The sequence below is a fragment of the Dama dama genome, chromosome 15, assembly GCF_033118175.1.
Source record: "Dama dama isolate Ldn47 chromosome 15, ASM3311817v1, whole genome shotgun sequence".
NCBI classification, from domain to species: domain Eukaryota; kingdom Metazoa; phylum Chordata; class Mammalia; order Artiodactyla; family Cervidae; genus Dama; species Dama dama.
In genome coordinates this window covers 60,447,001-60,473,478 of record NC_083695.1, presented here as the reverse complement: position 1 = coordinate 60,473,478, position 26,478 = coordinate 60,447,001, and the positions used below count along the sequence as shown (strand labels likewise).

At 41.4% G+C, this 26,478-nt stretch overlaps 2 protein-coding genes across 4 annotated transcripts in view; one reads left to right on the top strand and one right to left on the bottom strand.

Moving 5' to 3' along the window:
* MARCHF5 (membrane associated ring-CH-type finger 5) overlaps positions 1 to 538 on the bottom strand; it is a 53,290-nt gene extending 52,752 nt beyond the window's left edge. Inside the window, exon 1 of the mRNA XM_061162185.1 lies at positions 190 to 538. Coding sequence (XP_061018168.1) covers positions 190 to 224 — 35 coding nt within the window. The 5' untranslated portion in view covers positions 225 to 538. The remainder of the gene's footprint in view (positions 1 to 189) is intronic.
* The window catches only part of CPEB3 (cytoplasmic polyadenylation element binding protein 3), a 193,087-nt gene continuing 167,039 nt past the window's right edge, over positions 431 to 26,478 (top strand). For 2 of the 3 annotated variants that reach the window (XM_061162184.1, XM_061162178.1), the window contains exon 1: positions 658 to 789. The gene's annotated coding sequence lies outside the window, so the exon portion shown is untranslated. Of the gene's footprint in view, positions 548 to 657; positions 790 to 26,478 lie in introns of those variants that run through there. The other variant, XM_061162183.1, reaches the window with a different exon arrangement.

Here is a 26,478-nt window from a genome sequence, read left to right as displayed (position 1 = left end):
GTCTACGCACCCAGGCCGCCCGTTCCGTCCTCCCGCAAGTACGGCCTCCAAACTTTCGGCCCCTCGTCCGGCCCCCAGGCCGTAGAACTCCCGGCACGCCGGGCTCCGCTCCGAAGAGCCCCGAGACCGGGCGCGGCAGGGCCGGAACGAGGGTCAGCGGCTCGCGTCCTCCCCAAAGGCTGCCCGTACCTGTCCAGCATCTGCTGTAGGGCTTGGTCCGGCATCTTCGGCGGAGCCGGCGCACTCGCCTCTCCGGTGAGCCCGGTCAGGGCCGGGCCCAAGACAATAGCACTGAGAAGCGGCGGACTAGGCCTCAGTCCGGCGGCAGCCGCGAACCCGCCACCCAGCCTCCCGGGGCGGCTCCGCGAGCCCGGCGGTGGCGGTGCGCGGCCCGCGGGCGTCCGGAGGAGGCAGTGGGGAGCGAGGAGGAGGAGCCTAGGGCGGGGAGACGGCGATCGCGGCCGGGGTTCCTGCCCGTCGGCCCGGGGTTCCGGTCCATGGACCGCGGGCGCCGAGTTGCTGCCGGCGGAGGAGCTACCTCTGTGAGGTAAGAGTCACCGCCTCCGTGCGCGCTGGGGTCACGACGCAAGGCGGCCCAGAGCAGCCTGGGAGATGTAGTCCTCGGACCGTCCCCGCTAGAGGCTGCACAGCCCGTCCGGACCACCGCCGCCGCGCCCGCCGCCGCCCGGCCGGCGCCCTCCCGTTTCCTTCCTCCAGGGGGAAAAATGTCCTGCGGGCCGCTTTCCAAGAAGCAGCAGGATGTGCCGCTCCACTGTCAGTAGCATCAAGGTCAGCTCTCCCTGCCTGTTTTCTCTCAGCTCTGGTGCTCAGGTGGGACCGAGCCAGGTGAGGGGTGGGATCTAAAGGGCCATTTCTCGGCGGGGTCTCCAGTCCCGGCCGCGGCGTCTGGGTGGGCCGTGGCGGGGGTGGGGATGGCAGAAAGCGTCTTCGGAAGCCCTCAGCGCTGGGGCCAGCCTCTGCAGCGTCTGAGCCCATTTCGGGGAGTTACACAACCTCCGCAAGGGGTCGGATGCTCTAGTGCGTGAGGTTATTCCTGAGGGGTCGGGAGGGCAGGGGGCTGCCTTGACCAGATGGTTCCCACCCGAACCTCTCAGGGTGTATCTCAGGGCGGGGGGAGAGGGGTGGGGTGTGTGTGCGTGTGTTTCGGGGGGAGATTATTCCTTCCCTCTCTAGGAACCTTCTAAAATGTGCCTGGGCTTTCAGGGGCTCGCCGATAGTCTCCAAATGGAACATGGTCGTGAATAAACAGCTCTTGCTTACTCAGCTGTGGGTTGTCAGGGGTGTTTGTTTCTCTGTCGGCTGCTGGTCAGTGTTAACCATTTCTAGTCTCCTTGACACCTCCAAGCAGGTGGATGCGTGTGGGGGAGAGATCAAAAGGAAAAAATCATAAATCGCTCGTTGAGTTATTCTCTGACGCTCTAGGGACAGCTTTGGCGGGAGGAAAAGAGCTGTTGGCTAAAAGGAAGGCGTCTTTTGGACGACCTGTGGCGTTCTCTAGTGCTGTGATTGGTAGAACGTTTGGTAGTTTCCCCCTGATTGTGCCTAATTTCTGCCGCAAGATCTTTGATTTTTCTTTACATTAAAATGTGTTTTTAAAGCTCTTTTAATTTTTACGTAGCATTTTGCAATCAGCTCTTAATTTCTTGCTTACAGTCTGCTTCCTGAATATATTTGAGCTAGAGTGTACATCGTCAGGAAGAAAAATAAAAATAACATGTGACCAGAAGTTATTTGGCCTCTGCTTTCTGAAAGATGCTTTTATGAAAGACTTCGGGAATTTACACGACTGATTATAATTAATGTTTCACCCTTTTCTCATGAAATGAGAAGCAGGCCCATGACAGGGAAGGGAAATAAGTAATTTATTAAGGCGTTTGAGATTTTAAATTCCTATTTATTACTACTCCTACTGGGTAAGTCTTCTCTTACTGTGTGTTTATCTGTTAAAGCAATTGTCAGCCAAAAGGAAATGGATACATACATGCTGCTCAAAAAACAGAATTTTATTCTAGCATATTGATTACATAGATTAGAGCAGACTCCATTTAATTTTATGACTTACATTAAAAGGAATTTTCACCTCATCTTAGAATTTCTGTTTGAACTTCAAACTGGAAAATAATGTGGTACAGTTCTATTGCTAGCAAAGTGGTGTGCAGATTATCCTTTTTTAAAAAAAATTATATTAGCATTTTCATGAAAATTCTGCTTCCTGGCTGTGTCAAAAATCCTTTGAAATAGGAGAAAAACCTTTCTGTTACTCTTCTTAAGACTGTTAGGGAAAAATGAAGCAATTAACACCTGACCTAGTAATCCCATTCCTCGGTATCTACCCAAGAGAAATAAAGATCTATATCTACACCAAGACTTGTATGCCAGCATTCATAGCAGCATTATTCCTAGTAGCCAAAAAGTGGAAATAACAGAAATATCCATCAACTGATGAATGGATAAACCAGTAAATCCTCCTGTACAGTAAATCCGCCTGCAATACAGGAGACACAGTTTTGATCCCTGGGTCCGGACAATCCCTTGGAGAAGGAAATGGCAACCCACTTCGTTATTCTTGCCTGGAGAATCATGGACAGAGGAACCTGGTGGGGGCTACGGTTCATAGGGTTGCAAACAGTTGGACATGACTGAAGTGACTGAGCATGTACACACACACACCCAAAATGTTATTAGCTGACAACAAGGAATGAAGTTCTAATACATATGACAATGTGGATAAATCTTGAAAACATGTTACGTGAAAGGAGCTAGTCACGAAACACCACATATTGTATGATTCCATTTATATTAAATGTTAAGAATAAATTCATAGAGACAGAGTAGATTAGTGGTTGCCAAGAGCTGGAGGGGCTGGAGAGAAATGGAGAGAGATTGCTAAAGGTTATGATGTTTCTTTTGGGGTTGATGAAAATGTTCCAGGGTTAGAGTGGTGATGATTACACAACTTTGTAAATTATATTGCAAAAATAATATAAAACAAATTTAGATTCTGGTGATGCTGACACAAATCTGTAAATAGACTTTAAAAATTTAATATGAGTTAATTTTATAGTATATAAATTGTTGTTTGGTTGCTAAGTTGTGTCCAACTCTTTTACGATCCCATGGACTGTGGCCCACCAGGCGGCTCTTCTGTCCTTGGAATTTTCCAGGCAAGAATACTGGAGTGGGTTGCCATTTCCTACTCCGGGGTATCTTCCCATCGCAGGGATTGAACCTCCGTCTCTTGGGTCTAGTGCATCTCCTGCATTGGCAGGCAGATTTTTTACCACTAGCCCCACTGTTTGTCAACTTAATTTTCCTTGGCTTTAGGATTTTCAGATTACAATTAGAATAACTGGAATCATAATTTATTCTGATTCTGAAGTGAAAAGTTCTTAATTGCTTAGATCTCAGTTTGACCCCCTCCAAATAAAAAGTTGAAATGCACTTACCTATTTTACATAAAGATTTATGGTAAATGATATTTAACAAGAGATTGATAGCATGACCACAAAAATATTTTCCTAAGTGTTATGTTTTGAAATAGAAATTAATCTACTGAAAATATTTAAAGATTCTCCCAACCTTGGAGGATTAGGATCAATAATGTAGAGTTATCCTAAAGAGCTATGAAATATATTAATAATTTTATAATGGATTTAGAAATATCTGAGTATAGAACTGTAGGATATTTAAAGTAGTATATTACTTTAATGTTCTACTCTGACACTTGTTTTGAACTGTCTGCCAAGGTATCCTAGAGGCAGTCCAAAGAAATAATATAAAATATCCAGGTGTCCTCCAAGGAGAATTGTCAATTGCCAAATTTGCTGATAAACTGCAGGTTGAGTTCACACTGCAGGTTACAGAATATTCTTCATTAATTTATTTAGCAGACATTTACAGAGTATTTATGATGTGCTTGGGTACTCTAGTCACAAATTAACCAATGACTACCCTTTAAGAACAAAGGAAAGCTATGACAAACCTAGACAATGTGTTGAAAAGCAGAGACATTACTTTGCTGACAAAGGTCCATATAGTCAAGGCTGTGGTCTTCCAAGTGGTCATGTACAGTTGTGAGAGCTGGACCATAAAGAAGGCAAAGCACCAAAGAATTGATGCCTTCAAACTGTGGTGCTGGAGAAGACTTCTGAGAGTCCCTTGGACAGCAAGGAGACCAAACCAGTCAATCTTAATGGAAGTCAACCCTGAATAATCATTGGAAGGACTGACGCTGAGGCTGAGGCTCCAGGATTTTGGCTACCTGATGCGAAGAGCCAACTCATTGGGAACGACCCTGATGCTGGGGAAGATTGATGGCAGAAGGAGAAGAGGGCATCAGAGGATGAGATGGCTGGATGTCATCCCTGATGCAAGGAACATGAACTTGGGCAAACTTCAGGAGATGGTGAGGGACAGGGAGGCCTGGTGTGCTTCAGTCCATGCGGTCACAAAGAGTTGGACACGACTAAGTGACTGAACAACAACAGAGAACATACAAACTACCTAACGATCAGTCAGTTCAGTTCAGTTGCTCAGTCATGTCCGACTCTTCGCGACCCCATGAATCGCAGCACGCCAGGCCTCCCTGTTCATCACTAACTCCCGGAGTTTACTCAAACTCATGCCCATTGAGTCAGTGACGCCATCCAGCCATCTTATCCTCTGTCGTCCCCTTCTCCTCCTGCCCTCAATCCCTCCCAGCATCAGGGTCTTTTCAAATGAGTCAAATCTTCACATGAGGTGGCCAAAGTATTGGAGTTTCAGCTTCAGCGTCAGTCCTTCCAATGAACACCCAGGACTTATCTCCTTCAGGATGGACTGGTTGATCTCCTTGCAGTCCAAGGGACTCTCAAGAGTCTTCTCCAACACCACAGTTTGAAAGCATTAATTCTTTGGTGCTCAGCTTTCTTCACAGTCCAACTCTCACATCTATACATGACCACTGGAAAAACCATAGCCTTGACCAGACGGACCTTTGTTGGCAAAGTAATGTCTCTGCTTTTTAATATGCTGTCTAGGTTGGTCATAACTTTCCTTCCAAGGAGTAAGCGTCTTTTAATTTCATGGCTGCAGTCACCATCTGCAGTGATTTTGGAACCCCCCAAAAATAAAGTCTGACACTGTTTCCACTGTCTCCCCATCTATTTCCCATGAGGTGATGGGACCAGATGCCATGATCTTAGATTTCTGAATGTTAAGCTTTAAGCCAACTTTTCCACTCTCCTCTTTTACTTTCATCAAGAGGCTTTTTAGTTCCTCTTCACTTTCTGCCATGAGGGTGGTGTCATCTGCATATCTGAGGTTATTGATATTTCTCCCAGCAATCTTGATTCCAGCTTGTGCTTCTTCCAGACCAGCGTTTCTCATGATGTACTCTGCATATAAGTTAAATAAGCAGGGTGACAATATACAGCCTTGACGTACTCCTTTTCCTATTTGGAACCAATCTGTTGTTCCATGTCCAGTTCTAACTGTTGCTTCCTGACCTGAATACAGGTTTCTCAAGAGGCAGGTCAGGTGGTCTGGTATGCCCGTCTCCTTCAGAATTTTCCACAGTTTATTGTGATCCACACAGTCGAAGTCTTTGGCATAGTCAATAAAGCAGAAATAGATGTTTTTTTGGAACTCTCTTGCTTTTTCGATGATCCAGCGGATATTGGCAATTTGATCTCTGGTTCCTCTGCCTTTTCTTAAACCAGCTTGAACATCTGGAAGTTCTTGATTCACGTATTGCTGAAGCCGGGCTAGAGAATTTTGAGCATTACTTTACTAGCGTGTGAGATGAGTGCAATTGTGCGGTAGTTTGAGCATTCTTTGGCATTGCCTTTCTTAGTATTGCAGTGAAAACTGACCTTTTCTAGTCCTGTGGCCACTGCTGAGTTTTCCAAATTTGCTGGCATATTGAGTGCAGCGCTTTCACAGCATCATCTTTCAGGATTTGAGATAGCTCAACTGGAATTCCATCACCTCCACTAGCTTTGTTCATAGTGATGCTTTCTAAGGCCCACTTGACTTCACATTCCAGGATGTCTGGCTCTAGGTGAGTGATCACACCATTGTGATTATCTGGGTCATGAAGATCTTTTTTGTACAATTCTTCTGTGTATTCTTGACACCTCTTCTTAATATCTTCTGCTTCTGTTAGGTCCATACCATTTCTGTCCTTTATTGAGCCCATTTTTGCATGAAATGTTCCCTTGGTATCTCTAATTTTCTTGAAGAGATCTCTAGTCTTTCCCATTCTGTTGTTTTCCTCTATTTCTTTGCATTGATCGCTGAGGAAGGCTTTCTTATCTCTCCTGGCTATTCTTTGGAACTCTGCGTTCAAATGGGATACTTATATTTAAAAAAGTAACCAAACCACTTACATGTGAAATACTACGTGAGGATACGTGGCAGTATATGATGAAGTGCCAAGTGAGCGGCCTAGAAGTACAAAGTGAGGTAGCCGTTTAGAAGAGACTGTTGTGGGTTGGTGAGTTAGAAAACTTTGTGAAATAAGGGAAATTTAGGTGCCACCGTGTAGCAATAGGAGGAATTAGGTAGGTAAAGAGGTGGAAAAGGATTTTGTGTTTAGATAAGGATGAAAAGATGTGGAGAGGAATTAACCTCTGTAAATGGCACTGTACATCTCTGTTGAGCAAGAGTGAAAAATATGGTTGGTTGGTTAAGTCTGGAATAGTTAAAAGGCCTTGAAACCATTAATTCTGTTGACAAGTATTTATTGAACAAGCAATATTTATGTGACAGGCACTAAGCCAGGCATTGAAGATACTACTGGACAAAGACATAGCAACCCACTCCAGTATTCTTGCCTGGGAAATCCCCTGGACAGAGGAGCCTGGCGTACTATAGTCCGTGGGGTCACAAAGAGTCAGACACGACTTAGCAACTAAACAACAACAACTAAGCCAGGAACTGGAGGCACAATATTGAGAAAAACAAGTACAGTTCCTACCTCTGTAGAGTGTACTCTTTGTCAAGGGAAAGAGATATAATCATGTAAAGTCAGTTTTTAGTTTGCAAATGTAGTACATGATATTATTAGAGATAATAGTAGGATTTTGACCTAAACAGGGCGATCAGAAAATTTTTTCTCAGGAAGTGCCCATCGTGATAAGGCCTGAGGAAGAGCAAGAGTTAATCGAACAAAGGGAGGAGGGAAGAGCATCCCAGACCAAAGAACAGCTTGTGCAAATACCCTGAGAAGGAAGAATCTTGTGATGAAGAATAGAAATGGAAACAAAAAGGGGGCTTGGGTCAAAATGGGACCAGAAAGGTCAGTCAAGTGACAGACTCTGAAGAGCTTTCTAAGCCAATTTAAGGAATTTTGCCTTTATCCTTGAAGCCTATGAGAAGAGGAGTTTAGGCATTCTGTAGGAAATGGAGAGTTAACTTGTAGTGGTTCCCAAACCTGCTGTGAGTCAGAGAATTACCCTGGTAATTCTGATGCATGTGCCTTGTAGTTGTCCCCCTAAGTGATTACTAGACCAGTGGTGTCTCTGCAGAAATACCGTAGTGGTTGAGAACCTCAGCTCAAACCTACATTTGAATCTTAGCATTGCCACTCAGGGGCTCAGCAGTTTTGGGTGGGTTACTGAATAAGCTACAGTTTCCTCATCTTCAGGAGAGTTACAGAACCTACCTTACTGGGTTACAAGGAGGATTAAATGAGAAAATCCATTTAAATTGTTCAGGACAATGCTGGGCACATAGTTAAGAACTCCATTGATATTAGCTTTTAATTATTACTAAAAATTCTCAAGTCAGGGTAACAGTGATTTAGGGGGATTAATTTTGCAGTGGTATGCAGAGTGGGTTGGGAACAAAGGCAAGTTAGGACTGGCCTAGGTTTCAGTAACTTAGCCATGGTCTGTAGCTGTTTCAGAAGTTTGCTTTAACACAGCTATAAGTTCTTGAAGAGCCTTATATAGGCTAAGTCGTTTTCAAATAGATGATGTTCCTGGGCCTCTTAAAAGACTTGTATAGGGACACCTTGATCTTCAGAATATATTTTACTGAGCGTCTATGGGATTTGTTTGAATTGACCTTTTCTTAATTCTGGACAGGTTTCACTGGCCACTTAGAACAGTCTAAAACCTGTCTATCTTCATTTGCTATGCAGAGAATAGAATTTTAACATCTTATATCAACTCTAGTGAAAAAGATATTTACAAAAAGTGATTGATTTTACAAAAAAATCATCATCCATTAATTAGTCTTCTCTTCCTCCTCATCAGTACTGTGGAAGAACAATTACTCTTCATTGGCCTTGCTTAAACTCCTCTCTCTGGGTCAGGTGTCCCTTGGATAAGTCAGTGATATGTCAAGAGTAGGTAAAAATCACAGGATGACATGCTACATCTTCCTTCTTATATCTTGTTCCAGGAGAATCAACTTTATGAGAAAATATATATATAAAGAATTATATTCTTTTTTTAAATAAACATGGATGTCATAGAGCAGCAGTTCTGCTGATAGTTGTCTCAGAGAAAAACACATTACATGATTGAGCTACAAGGTGAACCAGCCACTCATTTTTTACCTGAAAGACTAACAATAAACATTTAAAACTTCTGTGCTGTTAAGAAAATGAAAAGACTTTCACTCATTTAAGAATGGGAAAAAATTTTTGGAAATCATATATCTGAAAAATGACTTATATCTAGAACATATAAAGATTTCTTGTAACTCAACAATAGAAAGGCAAATAACTCAATTAGAAAATGGACAAAGGATCTGAGTAGACATTTCTTCAAGATATACAAATGACCAGTAAGCACCTGAAGGAGATGCTCACCAACATTGGTCATTAGGGAAATGGAAATCAAAACCACAATGAAATACTACATCACTCTCCCTAGTATGGCTATAATAAAAAAGATGAATAATAAATGATTAGTGGTAAGTGTTGGTGAGAAGTGAGGAAAGAAGCTCTAGTACACTGCTGATTGGAAGGTAAAATGGTGTAGCCATTTTGGAAAACAGTCTGGGACTTCCTCAAAAAGTTAAACATAATGTTTCCGTTTAACCCTAGGTATATGCCTAAGAGAAATGAAAACCTATGTCAACACTAAAACTTGTACACAAATGCTCATAGCAGCATTTTTCATCATAGCCACAAAGTGTAGCAACCTGAATGCTTATCATTTATGGATAGGGAAAATGTGTCCATACAGTGGAATATTATTCAACAGTAAGGGATGAATTACTGTTACATGCTATAGCATGGACAAAGCTAGAAAACACTGTGCTAAGTGAAATAAGTCAGTCCAAAAGAAAACATATTCTGTGGTTCCATTTACATGAAGTGTTCAGAATAGGTAAGTCTGTAGAGGCAGAAAGTAGATTAAATGGTTGCTGACAATTGAGGGAGCTGGAGTTTTGAGGAGTGACAGCTAAAGTGTGTGGGGATGTGCACCTATTTTTGAGGTGATGAAGGTATTCTAAAATTGATTGTAGTGATGATTGCACAACTCTGTGAATATATTAAAAGTCACTTAAGTGTACACTTTAAATGGGTGAATTATTTGGTGTTTGACTTGTATCTCCCTAAAGCTGTTGTTTAACATTGTTGTTGTTGAGTCACCAAGTCGTATCTGGCTCTCTGTGACCCCATGGGCTGCGGCACGCCAGGCTTGCCTGTCCTTCACTGTCTCCCTTGAGGTTGCTCAGATTCATGTCCGTTAAGTCAATGATGTCATCCAACCATCTTATCCTCTGTCACCCCTTCTCTCGCCCTCAATCTTTTCCAGCATCAGGGTCGTTTCCAGTGAATCAGCTCTTTGCATCAGGTGGCCAAAGTATTGGAGCTTCAGCTTCAGCATCAGTCCTTCCAATGAATATTCAGGGTTGATATCCTTTAGGATTGACTGGTTTGATTTCCTTGCAGTCCAGGGGACTCTCAACAGTCTTCTCCAACACCGCAGTTTGAAGGCATTAATTCTTTGATGCTTAGCCTTCTTTGTGGTCCAACTCTCATATCCATATATGACTACTGGAAAAACCATAGCTTTGACCATATGGACCTTTGTCGGTAAAGTGATGTCTCTGCTTTTTAATGCGCTATCTAGGTTTGTCATAGCTTTTCTTCCAAGGAGCAAACGTCTTTAATTTCATGGCTTTAATTTCAGTCACCATCTGCAGTGATTTTGGAGCCCAAGAAATAAAATTTGTCACTGTTTCCACTTTTTCCCCATGTATTTGCCATGAAATGATGGGACCAGATGCCATGATCTTCATTTTTTGAATGTTGAGTTTTAAGCCAATTATTTCCCTCTCCTCTTTCACTTTCATCAAGAGGCTCTTCAGTTCCTCTTTGCTTTCTGTCATAAGGGTGGTGTCATCTGCATATCTGAGGTTATTGATATTTCTCCCAGCAATCTTGATTCCAGCTTGTGCTCCATCCAGCCCAGCATTTCACATGATGTGCTTTACATAGAAGTTAAATAAGCAGGGTGACAATATGCAGCCTTGATGCACTCCTTTCCCAATTTGGAATGAGTCTGTTGTTCCATGTTCAGTTCTAGCTGTTGCTTCTTGACCTGCATACAGCTTTCTCAGGAGGCAGGTAAAGTGGTCGAATTTAAGAATTTTCCTTAAGAATTTTTAAGAATTTTAAGATTCTTTAAGAATGTCTTTAAGACTTTTCTACCTTCTGTTGTGATCCACACAAAGACTTTAGTGTAGTCAATGAAGCAGAAGTAGATTTTTTGGGGAATTCCCTTGCTTTTTCCATGATGCAGCTGATGTTGGCAATTTGATCTCTGGTTCCTCTGCCTTTTCTAAATCCAGCTTGTATGTCTGGAAGTTCTTGGTTCACGTACTGCTGAAGCCTAGCTTGAAGCATCTTGAGCATAATCTTGCTGGCATGTGAAATGAGTGCATTTGTGCGATAACTTGAACATATTTTGGCATTGCCTTTCTTTGGGATTGGAATGAAAACAAACCTTTTCCAGTCCTGTGGCCATGGCTGTTTTCCAAATTTGCTGGCATATTGAGTACAGCACTTTAACAGCATTATCTTTTAGGATATGAAATAGTTCAGCTGAATTCCATCACCTCCACTAGTTTTGTTCATAGTGATGCTTCCTAAGGCCCACTTAACTTCACAGGGACATGCCCTTTTGTTGCTCCACGTAGCTGGAGGACATGCCTGGCACCTTGTTTATCCCACTGCTGGTCCTCTTGAGTGTATAAACCTTCACTGGATGTGGGTGTTGATCAATGTACTGCCCAGGGGCCTGGACAAAGGCCCTGTTGGAGTTGTGACAAGGGGGGTCCGGGGAAGGCTGGAGCCAGTCGTGTTGGAGGATGCCCAGGAGTGGAGAGCTCCCTGGTCTCCCCTGGCTGCCCTGGGGCCGATCTGCCGCCCAGATGGATTATGACGGGCCACACTGCTCAGTGTGCAGGCAGACACTGGTTGTTTAACATAACAACAGGTGAACCCTTTAAAATCCATTGTTACTTGACTGGTTTAATAACTTAGGACCTATCAATATAACAATATTATATAGCTGAGCTATTTCTATGTAGGCCATAATGAAAAGTTGGCAGAGATGTAGTATTCAGCAGTTAGGACTTTTTTGTTCCACAGAAATCACCTCTAGCTAATTCAGTCCCCCTTGGGGACATTTGTTAATGTCTGGAGACTTTTTTTGATAGTTACACTAAGGATGCTCTTGGCATTCAGCAAGTTGAGACCAGAGATTCTGCTGAACATACTATAAGGCACAGAACAGCCCCTCACAGCAAAGATAATGTAGCTCAAAATGTCAGCAGTGCTGAGGGTGAGAAGTGCTGAGCTAACTTAAGTAAAAGGCAATTTATTGGAAGGAATTGGGTGAGCTCACAGGATTGAAAGTAAGGCAGGAGAACCAGGCTGGAAGCAGTCAGGTAGCAGCCACCACTGACCACCTTCTTGCAGGAACATTCCATGCTCTCATATGGGTTCAGCTCCCTCCAACTGTTTGTATTCTGCTCACAGATCAAAATCTGAGGAGGGAACATCTAATCAGTTTTCCTTGCCACTTGGCTAAAGGAAGGCAGTATACCTTGAGTGGTGGCAATTCCTCAAAAGGAAGTCCATACATTAGCAAGCACTTATTGAACATATGGTTATGATTCATGTACTGTTTAGGTGCTGGGAACAGAAGGGAACAAAAGAGACAAAAATGCTCTTATGGAGCTTATGTTCTTAGGATGCTAAATCAGGGAAAATCTTTAAGTAATAACTTAAAGAAGGTTGAGTATTTGCCGAACACTAAGGCCAATAAAAAGATACATAGGACTTTTTTTTTTCTTTTTTAAGTATTACCTCTGGATAGTGAAACTAAATGTCGGGAGAGGAACCTACTTTTCATTTTATTCACTTTCAGTGTTTTCATTTTTGCCAGGAGCCTGTATTTTATAGTTACAATTTTTAAATTAAATTAAAAAAATAATCGGTGCAGGTGAAGGATGAGTAAAGGCCTTTAAAAAGTCATAGTATGGGGGGTTCTTTGGTGACCTAGTGGTTAGGATTCTAGGCTTTCACTGTCATGGCCTGGGTTCAGTCCCTGGTCAAGAACTGAGATGCCTCAAGCTATGTGGCCAAAAAATGTCACAATATTATGATGGTTCTGTTTATTATGGAAAAACAGAAAGAAAGAGAAAATCTGACAGGAAAGTGTAGCCTGTAGTCACTCAACACATGTTTGTTGAACACCTACCTGCTTTAGGTCCTTTTTGGACCAGGTAGAGTATAGGTAAATAAGCCATCAAGCAGCAGCCACCTGTGAGGCAGTCTGTGAGGTGCTGCATCTAGGAGGGTATTGAAATTTGAAAAAGATCTGAGAGCTGCTCTCAACGAGTGCTTGTTGGCATCTACTTAAGGAACACTTAATAAATGGACCCATTACACACGTTATCCCAAATCCTAACAGCGACCTTAACAGATAGATGGCTGTGCCTCCTGTATCACACAGAAAAGCATGAACAGTGGAAAGATGAAGTCATAGCAAATTAGTGGCATAGCAAATAAGTGGCATAGCAGAATCCAGAGACATCTGACTTCACTGGAGAACAGTGTATGAGTATGCAAATAGTGCAATAACAAGTAAAGAAGAAAGCAACTGATTGCAAGAGCAATCACAGATCCACCTATGATTAATCTTTGAACAGTTTTACAGATAGGCATCCCAGAAGCTCAGAGAAGGGAAAAGAAGTAGCTGCATATTGGAGAGGTCTGGGCAGGCTTCCTAGTGGAGGAGCAGTTTGAACTGGGTCTTGGAGGAGGAGTATATGGATGTGTAAAAAGGCAGTGTGTGAGTCTTTACTAAATGCCTGCTTGAGTCTAGAAACATTTTACCTAATCCCCGTGGTTCCATTTGCGAGGTGAGGAAACAGAGGCCTCCCCTTAGCCTCACTCCCCTGCAAGCAATAGGCAATTAATAGGCATTAATTTTGGCAGTTTGATGGGTGTGAAGTGAAATTTCATTGTTATAGTTAAATGTTTACTTCTATTTTATAGCTTCTGGGTTTTACCTCTTGGGTAAGATGAATTAATGATGGAAGAGAAAGTATACGCAATATACTAAAAGACCAGGATATACTCTTTCGGGAGAATAGATATTCAGCATAAGTAGTTTTCTTCTACTAAAGCTTTTGTGAATGTATTATAACTGATTTGATACCCTACAGCTGAAATCTCAACTTAATAAGTCTGAGAAAATTCACCTATTCATTTTATTCAGCATCATTTCTTGAGCTCCATCTGTGTACCAGGCACAGTAGAAAATATTGGAGATACAAAGATGTGAATGATACTTGTGTGTTCTTGTCATCAGATTGTTTACAATTTAATGAAGAGACATATTGTCACATGTTTACAATACATGGAAATCTGTGAAATCTAGGAGTCCTCCTTCAGTCATCCTTCTCCCTCACCTCATCCCCCTACCCTTCAGTCAATCATCAGGTATGGTCCGTTTATCTCCTAAATGCTTCTCAAATCCATTAATTTTTTCCATTGTCCCTCCCTTCACCCCAGTCCAGTTGCCTGACATCTCTTACCTTGGACTGCTTACTAGTCTCATTATCGATCTCTCCACCTATGCTTTCATCCTGCTTCAACTGATTTGAAAATTGACCTCTCCAGTTTACTTTTTCTTCCTTTGATTCCCAAGAAGAATGACTTGTTTAGAAATGTAGAACTGATCATGTTACCTGCTTGAAATCCTTCTCTGGCCTGTTTAAATCCTGGAGAGAAGGAGCCAGTAGAAAGCATAAATTTAGCGATTTGGAGAAAAGGGGAGTAATCCATAAATTATGCCTTTTAAGCTTCATGAGGGCAGGACAGGACCCTATCTGTTTTGTTCACTCTTGTAACCCCAGTTCCTTGCACAGAGCCTGGCCCTTGGCAGGTGTTCAGTAAATATTTAGTGAATTTTTAAAAGGGAGAGACACTTGTAAGGCTAGAATGAACACCGAGATGTTTGGAATTGGAAGTATCAGTACAAACTCTTTATTTTATAAATACAGATACATAGATAAACACACACAGATGTGTGCATACATACTCTTTTGACTGTATCTGCTGGTAGGGCCTAAGACATTTACTTCCCAGAACCAATGACTATATCTAGTACTGTCTCCAATACAGGCAACAAGGGTTCTTTGGAGAAATTGCTAATTTTAGACTGGTAGGAAAAGTACGTCAACCTGGAACATCTACAGTGCCAGAAAGTAGGGATGTGCTCAAAAAATGACGGGGCCATGTCAAAAGGGCCTAAGTGTCAACTTGATGGGGCCCCAGTGGCCAAATCAGGGACATTTTGAATACTCTTATAAATAATGAATTATAACCTATAGAATAAAATACGAATCTGTGAGTCTTTGCTGATAAAAATAAATGAATAAATCAGGGGAGAAGGAAAAATTCTTCCTTATAGTGGCATTCCAGCTAATTAAAAGGGTTGATAAAAATAGCAAATCACCACTTGCAAACACTATAGGAATAACTGATACAGGCAAGAATCATTGATGGATGCTAAAATCAGTGGGTAAAAATATGTTGATAAACAGGATGTTCACATAGTCAGAAAGTATCTTCCCAAAGATATTTAAGTAAAAAGGAAAAAGCAGTAGCTTTATAGTGGAGAAATCTGGCAGACAGTACCTTAACCAAGTGATCAAAGTTATCACCACCACCATGGGTCGTGTCCACATAACCTTTTTTTTGAAAGGAGACATGTGATTTCTGTGATATTATTGCCAAAAATGCATGATATGAATTTGATCATGAGGAAACATCAGATACACCAAAGTTGAGGATCATTCTACCAAGTAACTGGCTAGTGCTTTTCAAAAGTGTCAAGGTCAGGACTTTCCTGGCATTCCAGTGGTTAAGACTCCATGCTTCTGCTATAGGGGTCACAGGTTTGATCCCTAGTTGGGAAGCTAAGGGCTTCCCTGGTAGCTCAGATGTTAAAGTGTCTGCCTACAATGCAGAAGACCCGGGTTTGATCCCTGGGTTGGGAAGATCCCCTGGAGAAGGAAATGGCAACCCACTCCAGTGTTCTTGCCTGGAAAATCCCATGGACTGCGGAGCCTGGTAGGCTACAGTCCATGGGGTTGCAAAGAGTTGGACACGACTGAGCGACTTCACTTCACTTCACTTTGGGAAGCTAAGACCCCACATGCTGTGCCTTGTAGTAAAAAAAAAAAAAAAGTGTCAGGGTTATGAAAGACAAAGACTGAGGAACTGTCCCATATTTAAGGAGACATGATAACTAAATGCAGTATGTGATTCTCAGTTGGATTCTGAGAAGGGGCATTAGTTGGCTAGCTGGTAAAATATGGACCAGAAATAATAATTATTATTTTTAGACTGCATTAACTTTATTTTTTTAGTTTAAAGCACAGGTTGTTTTCTTGCAAAACCAATTGAAGCTAGTGATAATATATATTATTTCTTGTCATTGGTTTGATGTCTAAAAGATATTTTTCCAAAAGTAAATAAACATAGTAGGGGAAGTTTAGGAATTATCCTTAAAGGAAATCCAGTAGTTTATATCAATTAAGCAAAAAAAAAATGAATAGTTCTGGAAAAACATACATGAAATTTAAACAATTATTATTGATTAATATCTGACACAGTGACTTTTTAAAAATTAATTTATTTTAATTGGGTAATAATTACTTTACAATATTGTGATGGTTTTTGGCATATATCAACATGAATTGGCCACAGGTGTACATGTGTCCCATGGCCCCCCCATCCTTGACCCCCCTTCCCAGACTGTAAATTAGATAATAGTACTGAATCAGTGTTAATTTTCTGATTTTGATAATTATACTGAGGTAATTTAAGATGTGAGCATTTGGAGAATGTGGGTGAAAAGTGTAGGGAATTTTTTTTGGTAGCATTTTTGTGATTCTGAAATTATTTTAAAGTGAAACATTAAAAGTAAAAGAAAACCCTGTTTCTAATGGTTTCATATGGCCTTTGCTTACTTTCTCTTGCTTAACTTTACTCCCCAACACCTTCCTCTGCTTCACAAATGAACCCTGAGCTCTAGCATACTGGCTACTGGCTTTCTTCTTTAGCTCCTTGAATACACCATGCTTCTTCCTCTTCAGATCCTGAAGGTAAGAAGCATAGTATTCTCTTTGCATGAAGCATGCTTCCTGTGAACTTTCTCCTTTAAGGTTCATCTTACTGACTCTAGAAAACCCATCTCTGACCCCCTAGTTCAGGTCCCAACATTATGTGGTTTCATAACATCAGGTACTTTTTCATTGCATTTTAATTACAGCTGCCATGAAATTGTTTATCATGGAATTTACTATTTAAAGTCCTTCTCATTCACTAGAAATTCATGTTCATGAGAGATGGCGGGATTGTCTTTTTTTGCTCAATGTTATTTTCCTGGTGCCTTACACAGTGGCTATTTGAGTAATTAATGCAAGTCATGCAATGGAGCATCCCCCTCCCCCACCCCCAAAAAACACAACTTGGATGAAATTGGGCATAGGAGATGTTTTAAGTTTGAAGAAATGGAGGTGGGGACCAGAATTGTTGGCAGTGACAAAAAAGTAGAGATGGAGGTGTCTTATCATGGAAGGTGCCTTAGAACTTGATAAGGGAGGAGCAAGTCAAAAATGACTGGTTTAATCATCAGCTCATAAAGGTACACAGTTGCAATGACACTTTAGTCACTTTTCCAGCAGTATTTTTTGAAAGTGTGTTCCTAAGCACTTGAACATGAAGTCTCTGTATTTAATAAAAATACTTTATGTGGTAAAATATTGTTTTATGTATAAATACCAATTGGCATGCTAATTAGTGTATTTGGTATACTAAAAGTGCTAATAAAAATACTCTATCAGTTCAATTCGGTTGCTCAGTCGTGTCTGACTCATTGCGACCCCATGAACCGCAACACGCCAGGCCTTCCTGTCCATCACCAGCTGCCGGAGTCCACCCAAACCCATGTCCATTGAGTCAGTGATGCCATCCAACCATCTCATCCTCTGTCGTCCCCTTCTCCTCCTGCCCTCAATCTTTCCCAGCATCAGGGTCTTCTCAAATGAGTCAGCTCTTCATATCAGGTGGCCAAAGTATTGGAGTTTCAGCTTCAACATCAGTCCTTCCAATGAACACCCAGGACTGATCTCCTTTAGGATGGATTGGCTGTATCTCCTTGCGGTCCAAGGGGCTCTCAAGAGTCTTCTCCAACACCACAGTTCAAAAGCATCAATTTTTCAGTGCTCAGCTTTCTTTATAGTCCAACTCTCACATCCATACATAGTCATGGTAAAATACTATGTACCTTGATAAATATTAAATGATAGAAATGACCATATGAGAATACTGGAGTGTCCCTTTGCAGTAGGTACTGTGGTGTTCCAATCCAGAGCCTCTTTTCATCCCTAAGCTGCTGGGAATTTTAGTTCCTGATGGTGAAAAGCTTTGTTTTTGCTAGGTGTTGCCTTAGGTTGCAGAGAACTGCCTCACTTTAGGTTATCTTCTCAGAGGCCCATAGCCAATGACCGGCTGATTTAAGATGCAAAGACCCCGCCTCCTTGCCTCGTTTGAAGACAAGTCTGAGGGACCTGTCCCCACCTAACACAGGTATTGGCTGAGTGTACAATCACTTTGCAGTCAGTGTCTCTCTCTGACTCTCCTGATCATCCTAATTTCATTGCAGACGTATTTGCCAGTTGCGTCCTGCCTCAAGAAATCACTTACTTGAAAAACTTGGTCTCAGAATCTATCTCCAAGGAACCTAACCTATGATACTATCTAATTAGTCTTCTCCCCCAAATATACACCAAAAGTGCCCAAATTAAATGTACACTTTGAAGAATTTTCAAAAACTCAGCTTCATTTTTATCAGAGAAAGAACAAGAAAATGAGTTTGGATAGAGTGAGAACCACCTACATTTATAGCTTTCTCATGGTAAAGGGAAGTTGAAAGTTTCTTGGATTTTAAAAGAGCAAACAGTTTTGCTCTTTTGGTTGACTGCAGTGCATTCTGAAATGAGAGGAACATTCTCAATATGCTTCATTTAAGTGAAATGAGGAAAATAATGAGTATCAGGGACCAGAGGAGAAATGGAATCATTTCACTTAGAGGAAATGATTCAGAGAGAGAGGGGAAATGATGATCTTCCTGAAAGTCAAATATCTATAAATCAAACATGTCAAAATATTGCTAAAACTTTGAGTAACCAAGATTTTTCTGGTAATCAAGCTCTTTATAGCACTTTTGATTTTAAAGTAAAATTTTAAGAATTCTTCCATGTTTTTGTTTATCCATAATAAATAGAGCTTTCATCGAGAGTGTTTAGTTCCCCTTCTGTTCAATTCTTTCTGTCTCTTCACATCACCACCCGTGTTCTCTCCTGCCTGAGTGATACAATAGCTGGCCTCCTAATCAACTGTCTCTCTGTTTCTACTCTTAGCCCCACCAGAGTCTGATTTTCACACACAAGATGATGGCCTTTTAAAAGTATAAATTAGATTATGCCACCACCCTGCTTAAGTCTCTCCAGAGGATTCCCATCACACTTGGAAAAAAATCCAAAATCTTAATTTAGCCTAAAAGGCACTGCACCATATGGCTCCTGACTGCCTCTCAGACCTCATCTTGTACCACTTTCTCTTTGTTTACTTGTTCTCTGGCTACAATAGATTAGATGTTCCTCTAAAGTAGGGGTCAGAAAACTAAGAGGGGCCAAATTTTGTTGGAAACCTATTTTTATACTGGCAGGGAACTAAGAAGGGGTTTTACATTTTCAAAGGATTGTAAAACAACTTAAAACAACAGGAACAAAAACAAAGAAGAATATGCAACATGAGACCTTATGTGACTTGCAAAGCCTAAAATATTTGCTATGTGGCCCAGTTACAGAAAAGGTTTGCCAACTTCTGCTTTAAAGGCTTATTCCTCCTGCATTAAGATCTTCACATGAGCTGGTTTCTTTGTGTCCTCCACTACCAGTCTTCACGTGGCTGAAAGAGAAAGTGTTGCTCAGTTGTGTCCAACTCTTTGCTACAACCCCATGGACTGTAGCTGGCCAGGCTCTTCTGTCCATGGGATTCTGCAGGCAATACTGGAGTGGGTCGCCATTCTCTCCTCCAGGGGATCTTCCCAACCTAGGGATCAAATCCAGATCTTCCGCATTGCAGGCAGATTCTTGACTCAGCTACCAAGAAGTCCTTTTAATTCAGCTGTGAACTTAATTCAGGTGTCACCTCACATTTGAGGCTTTTCAGTCAGTTCAGTCACTCAGTTGCGTCTAACTCTTTGCGACCCTATTGACTGCACGCTGCCAGGCCTCCCTATCCATCACCAACTCCTGGAGCTTGTTCAGACTCATGTCCATCGAGTCGGTGATGCCCTCCAATCATCTCATCCTCTCTCATCCCCTTCTCCCTGCCTTCAGTCTTTCCCAGCATCAGGGTCTTTTCCAGTGAGTCAGTTCTTCACATCAGGTGGCCAAAGTATTGGAGTTTCAGCTTCAGCATCAGTCCTTCCAATGAATATTCAGGACTGATTTCCTTTAGGATGGACTGGTTGGATCTCATTGCAGTCCAAGGGACACTCAAGAGTCTTTTCCAACATCACAGTTCAAAAGCATCAATTCTTCAATGCTCAGCTTTCTTTATGGTCCAACTCTTACATCCATGTATGACTACTGGAAAAACCATAGCTTTGACTAGACGCACCTTTGTCAGTAAAGTGATGTCTCTGCTTTTTAATATGCTGTCTAGGTTTGTTGTAGCTTTTCTTCCAAGGAGCAAGCATTTTTTAATTTCATGGTTGCAGTCATCATCTGCAGTGATTTTGCAGCCCAAGAAAGTACACTCTGTTTCTGTTTTCATTGTTTCCCCATCTGTTTGCCATGAAGTGATGGACTGGATGGCATGATTTCAGTTTTTTGAATGTTGAGTTTTAAGCCAGCTTTTTCACTCTCCTCTTTCAACTTTATCAAGAGGCTTTTTAGTTCCTCTTTGCTTTCTGCCAAAAGGGTGGAGTCATCTGCATATCTGAGGTTATTGGTATTTCTCCGGGCAATTTTGATTCCAACTTGAGCTTCATCCAGCCTGGCATTTTGCATGATGTACTCTGCGTACAAGTTAAATAAGCAGGGTGACCATATACACTCTTGACATACTTCTTTCCTAATTTGGAACCAAATTTTCCAATTTGAGGCCTTTAATGGCTACCTAATATAAATACCCTACCAGAGTCCCTTAATCACATCACCTTTTTTGTTCTTTAGGCACTTATCTGGTATTTCTTATTCATTTTTATTTTTTCAATAACCATTTCTCCCATGTAGAAATATCTTTTCTCTCTCATATACTACTTTTGAGTGTTCTTGACCTTGCATTTTAGATGAAAGAGAGGGATAGTAAATACTGGGAGCCTATTGCATGGTTGGTGCTCAGACAATGTGTTGAATGAGTGAACCTCCAGATTATTTCTGCAGATGAAGTTTAGGGCTTGTGCTTTCTTTTTTGTCCTCTCTGGGAGGACCTACAAGTCAGACTGCAATAAAGAGCCACTTTGGAAGGGAACAGATAAACTTCTCTTTTCCTTTTCCTTGCTTTCCCTAGGAGAGCCCATTGATAGAAGAGTGGGAGATTCTCCCCAAAGAGGTGTCTCAAGGACATCTTATTTTAAGAGGAAAAAAGTTTCTTCTTTTAATGTTTTAATTTTTGAGAAGAATTTTTTAGAATGGTACGACTAGTCAAGGTCACATTCTCTAGGAACCTCTGAGGCTTTTGGGTGAAGGTTTAGATAGGGCCCCTGCTTGATAAATGGATTTAACACAAAGAGGAGCCAGGCCTGTGCTCAAAAGAGAAGCTGAGAACAACGTGAATAGGGCTTGTTCTAAGTGATCAGGTATGATGCAGGATGATAAAGGCCCAATAAGCACAGGTCCTGGATTTTTCTGGAGTTTAATTATTTCAGATGATTAGGACACCTGTTTTGACTTTTGGTTGAGAAAATATGGTCACTAAAGCAATGGGAGGCAGTAATTGTAAAGAAAATGTGGGCACTGTCCTCTGGGCATGTCAAGATGTGAGGGATAAGAGTTAAGCTTTAGAACTTGAGGTCTGGAGTCAAAATAGACCTGAGCTTTTTCATCCACTGGGCTTCCCAGTTGGCTTAGTGGTAAAGAATCCACTTGCCAATGCAGGATACAGAGGAGATGTGGGTTCGAGCCGTGAGTCGGGAAGATCTCCTGGAGAAGGAAAAGGCAATCCACTCCAGTATTCTTGCCTAGAGAATCCCATGGACAGAGGAACCTGGCTGGCTACAGTTTGTGGGGTCGCAAAGAGTCCGGCATGACTGAGTGACTAAGCACAACATGTAAATAAGTGATCAAATAGTATAAACATCATCGTCACCAGATGGTGAAGAAATTCTCTGAAACTATAGGTGTTGAAACTAATATTAATAATAATAATAAATCTGTACTCTCTAGTAGTTTAAGGATATATCACATTGATTTCTGCTCCCATTAGTAGGAACTCAAGATATGGAAAGAGGTAAGGTAAGAAATGTCTGGATAGCAAGATCATTGTTGTTAGAAGAAGCATGGGCTTAACACAATTTGTTTGACTCTCAGTATTAAGTGGAAAGGAGACAAAGAAATCTGTATTTGTGTAGACCTTCCAGATAAACCCATCTGCTTGTCAGTGTTAGCTTTGGATTTCATACATTGACCCCTATTACTTTACAGTTTATTAAAAATGCCCTTGTACTTGCTAATATAATTCTGATTAGTTAGGTAGGGCAGCTGTTATTATCTCTGTTTTATTCTAGAGGAATCAAAGACTAAGAAATTAAGACCATGGGTTTTAGAGTCATATTGCTAGGGTTTTATTCCTGGTTCTTCCACTTCCCAACAGTGTAACCTAGGGTGAGTTACCTGAATTTCCCAGAGCCTCAGTATTTTTTGCCTGTGAAATGGGAGTAATGAAGCTCTATACCTCTTAGGATTGTATAAAGTTAGTCATTATGTAAACAAAGTACAGGCAAATAGTATGTGCTCAGTGAATATTTGTAATTGTTATCTCCCAGGGCCAGGCAGCTAATAAATGACAATGTTAGTCTCTAAATTTAGATAATTGGATTTCATACTGCATGACTTTTCCGCACACCACCTCCCATAATATTAATAACGTTGACTCTCTGCCACTGTGATGATGTATGATGCATAACATTAGGACAGGTGGTCTAATTTGTTTTTCCAAAAGTGGTAGGAGATCCATCTAAAGTATCCCTGTTGGTACAGTTGGCACACATATCTGTTTCTCGGCTTCCTCAATAACAGGACAGCTGTGGCTTCAGGACAGAGATACACCAAAAAGCTTGGGACTTTGTTGGAGCAAAGTGCTAAGGATACCAGTCTGCCACATGAGAAGTCCAAGACAGCCTACAATAAACTGAAACAATGGGAGATTTGTAGTATAGTTGAAAAAGCACGCGAACTAGTAAGTTGGAAAACTCGAATTCTAATCTTGGATCCACCACTTATGGCTGTATCTTGTAACATCTTTGAGCCTCGGTTTCCACTTCTTTATTCATTATTTATTTTTCTAGCTTTATTGAGGTATAACTGACACCCACATATTTAACATAGGGATCCCAGTAGTCACCTTTGGTGCTGTCACCTGTTCATACAGTTTCTTTGTGGAAATGAAGAAAAGGTGCCTTTTCCTCTAGGCAGATAAAGGTCTGCCACTAAGAGTCATGAGCCTGGTGAGCAGAGCCTGTGAGAGATTTCAGTCTCCACTAGCCTCCTTGGCCAGCTTTCTGGTGCACTGCAAAAGCAAACATGAGGGCCCTGTTAGTGCTATTTCTCCACAGCAAGTGAGATAGTAAGTTGGAGTCTGGTAAAGTCTAATCCCCTCTGTGAATGTAAGGCACTGATATCACACAGTTTCAGATACCAGGATCTAAGGGTGACGTGGGTAGAAACATTGACCATTGCCCTTCCCTTTGGTTCTGGTGATCCTGGTGACTCATCAACTTGTACAACACATACTGCATACCTGTATAGAGACTATGGCCAAGAAAGATTTTGTCCATGTTTTTCAGGCCTGGACCAGCCTTGTTCTCTAGATCTAAGACTGAAATCAGTTCTTTTGATGATTCATCCTCTTGGGAGCAGTCATGTTGTTTTTAGAACATTCTGGAGTGGGACTGGATCCTGCCCATAGATGGAATCTGCTATCTTTTGGTTAGAATTTATCTTTGGTCTTCAGGCAAAGGTCATTGAATAAAAGCTTTGTGTCAAGGGGAGAAAGGAAAGTTGTTCAGTTGCTCCATTGTGTGCGACTCTTTGTGACCCCATGGACTGCAGGATGCCAGGCTTCTCTGTCCTTCACTGTCTCCCAGAGCTTGCTTGAACTCATGCCCATTGAGTCAATAATGCCATGCAAGCATTCTCATCCTCTTTCTCCCCCTTCTCCTGCCTTCAATCTTTCCTTGCATCAGGATCTTTTCCAATAAGTCAGCTCTTCACATCAGGTGGCCCAAGTATGGGAGGTTCACCTTCAGCATCAGTCCTTCCAACAAATACTCAGGATTGACTTCATTTAGGATTGACTGGTTTGATCTCATTGCAGTCGAAGGGACTCTCAGGAGTCTTCTCCAACACCACAGTTCAAAAGCATTAATTTTTCAACACGCATCCTTTTTAATAGTCAGTCCAAATCTCACGTGACTACTGGAAAAACCATAGCTTTGACTATATGGACCTTTATCATTAAAGGGATGTCTCTGCTTTTTAATACACCATCTAGGTTTGTCATAGCTTTTCTTCCAAGGAGCAAGCATTTTTAAATTTCATGGATGCAGTCACCATCTGCAGTGATTTTGGAGCCCAAGAAGGTACATTCTGTTACTATTTTCATTGTTTCCCCATCTATTAGCCATTAAGTGATGGGACTAGATGCCATGATCTTATTTTTTTGAATGTTGAGTTTTAAGCCAGCTTTTTGACTCTCCTCTTTCAACTTCATCAAGAGACTCTTTAGTTCCTCTTTGCTTTCTGCCAAAAGGGTGGAGTCATCTGTGTATCTGAGATTATTGATATTTTTCCCGGCAGTCTTGATTACAGCTTGAGCTTCATCTAGCCTGGCATTTCATATGATGTACTCTGCATACAAGTTAAATAAGCAGGGTGACTATATACAGCCTTGACATACTCTTTTCCCAATTTTGAACCAGTCGATTGTTCCGTGTCCGGTTCTAACTATTGCTTCTTGACCTGCATACAGTTTGCTCAAGAGGCAAGTAAGTTGGTCTGGTATTCCCATCTGTTTAAGAATTTTCCACAGTTATTGTGATCCACACAGTCAAAGGTTTTTAGCACACTCAATGAAGCAGGAGTAGATGTTTTTCTGGAGTTCCCTTGCCATGATCCAATGGATGTTGGCAATTTGATCTCTGGTTCTTGTACCTTTTCTAAATCCAGCTTCTATGTCTAGAAGTTCTCAGTTCACATGAGATGACCTGGCTTGAAACATTTTTAGCATTACCTTGTTAGCATGTAAAATAAATGCAATTGTGTGGTAGTTTGAACATTCTTTGGCATTGCCTTTCTTTGGGGTTGGAAGGAAAACTGACCTTTTCCAGTCCGGTGGCCACTGCTGAGTTTTCCAGATTTGTTTGCATATTGAGTACAGCACTTTCACAGCATCGTCTCTTAGGATTTTAAACAGCTCAGCTGGAATTCCTTCATCTCCACCAGCTTTGTTTGTAGTGAATCTTCCTAAGGCCCACTTGACTTCACATGCTAGGATCCTTGACTCTAGATGAGTATTCACACCATCGTGGTTATCTGGGTCATTAAGATCTTTTTTGTACAGTTTTTCTGTGTATTCTTGTCAGTTCTTCTTAATATCTTCTGCTTCTGTTAGGTCTATACTGTTTCTGTCCTTTATTGTGCCCATCTCTGCATGAAATGTTCCCTTGGTATCTCTAGCTTTCTTGAGAAGATGTCTAGTCTTTCGCATTCTGTTGTTTTCCTCTATTTCTTTGCGTCGTTCACTTATGAAGGGTTTCTTGTCTCTCCTTGCTATTCTTTGGAACTCTGAATTTGGATGGGTATATATTTCCTGTTTTTCCTTTGCATTTAGCTTCTCTCCTTTTCTCAGTTATTTGTAAGGCCTCCTCAGACAACCATTTTGCCTTTTTGCATTTTTTTTCTTGGGGATGGTTTTGATCCCTGCCTCCTGTACAATGTTATGAATCTCCGTCCATAGTTCTTCAGGTACTCTTTCTATTAGAGCTAATCCCTTGAATCTGTTTGTCACTTCCACTGTATAATCATAAGGAATTTGATTTAGGTCATACCTGAATGGCCGAGTGGTTTTCCCTACTTCCTTCAGTTTAAGTCTGAATTTTGCAATGAGTTCATGATCTGACCCACAGTCAGCTCCCTGTCTTGTTTTTGCTGGACTGTCTAGAGCTTCTCCATCTTCAGCTGCAAGAAATATAATCAATCTCATTTCAGTATTGTCCATCTGGTGAAGTCCACGTGTAGATTCGTCTCTTGTGTTGTTGGAAGAGGGTCATTGAATAAAAACTTTGTGTCAAAGGGAGAAAGGAAAGTTGCTGAACCATAATTTACTCTCTCTTCACACCCATGAAGCCCAAACTATCTGCTTGGCTGTTTACATCAAGTAGGACAAGAGACAAAACATGGTCCACTAGAGAAGGGAATGGCAAACCACTTTACTATTCTTGCCTTGAGAACCCCTGAACAGTATGAAAAGGCAAAAAGATAGGACACTGAAAGATGAATTCCCCAGGTCAGTGGGTGCCCAATATGCTACTGGAAATCAGTGGAGAAATAAGTCCAGAAAGAAAGAAGAGATGGAGCCAAAGTAACAATACCACCCAGTTATGGATATGACTGGTGATGGAAGTAAAGTCCGATGCTGTA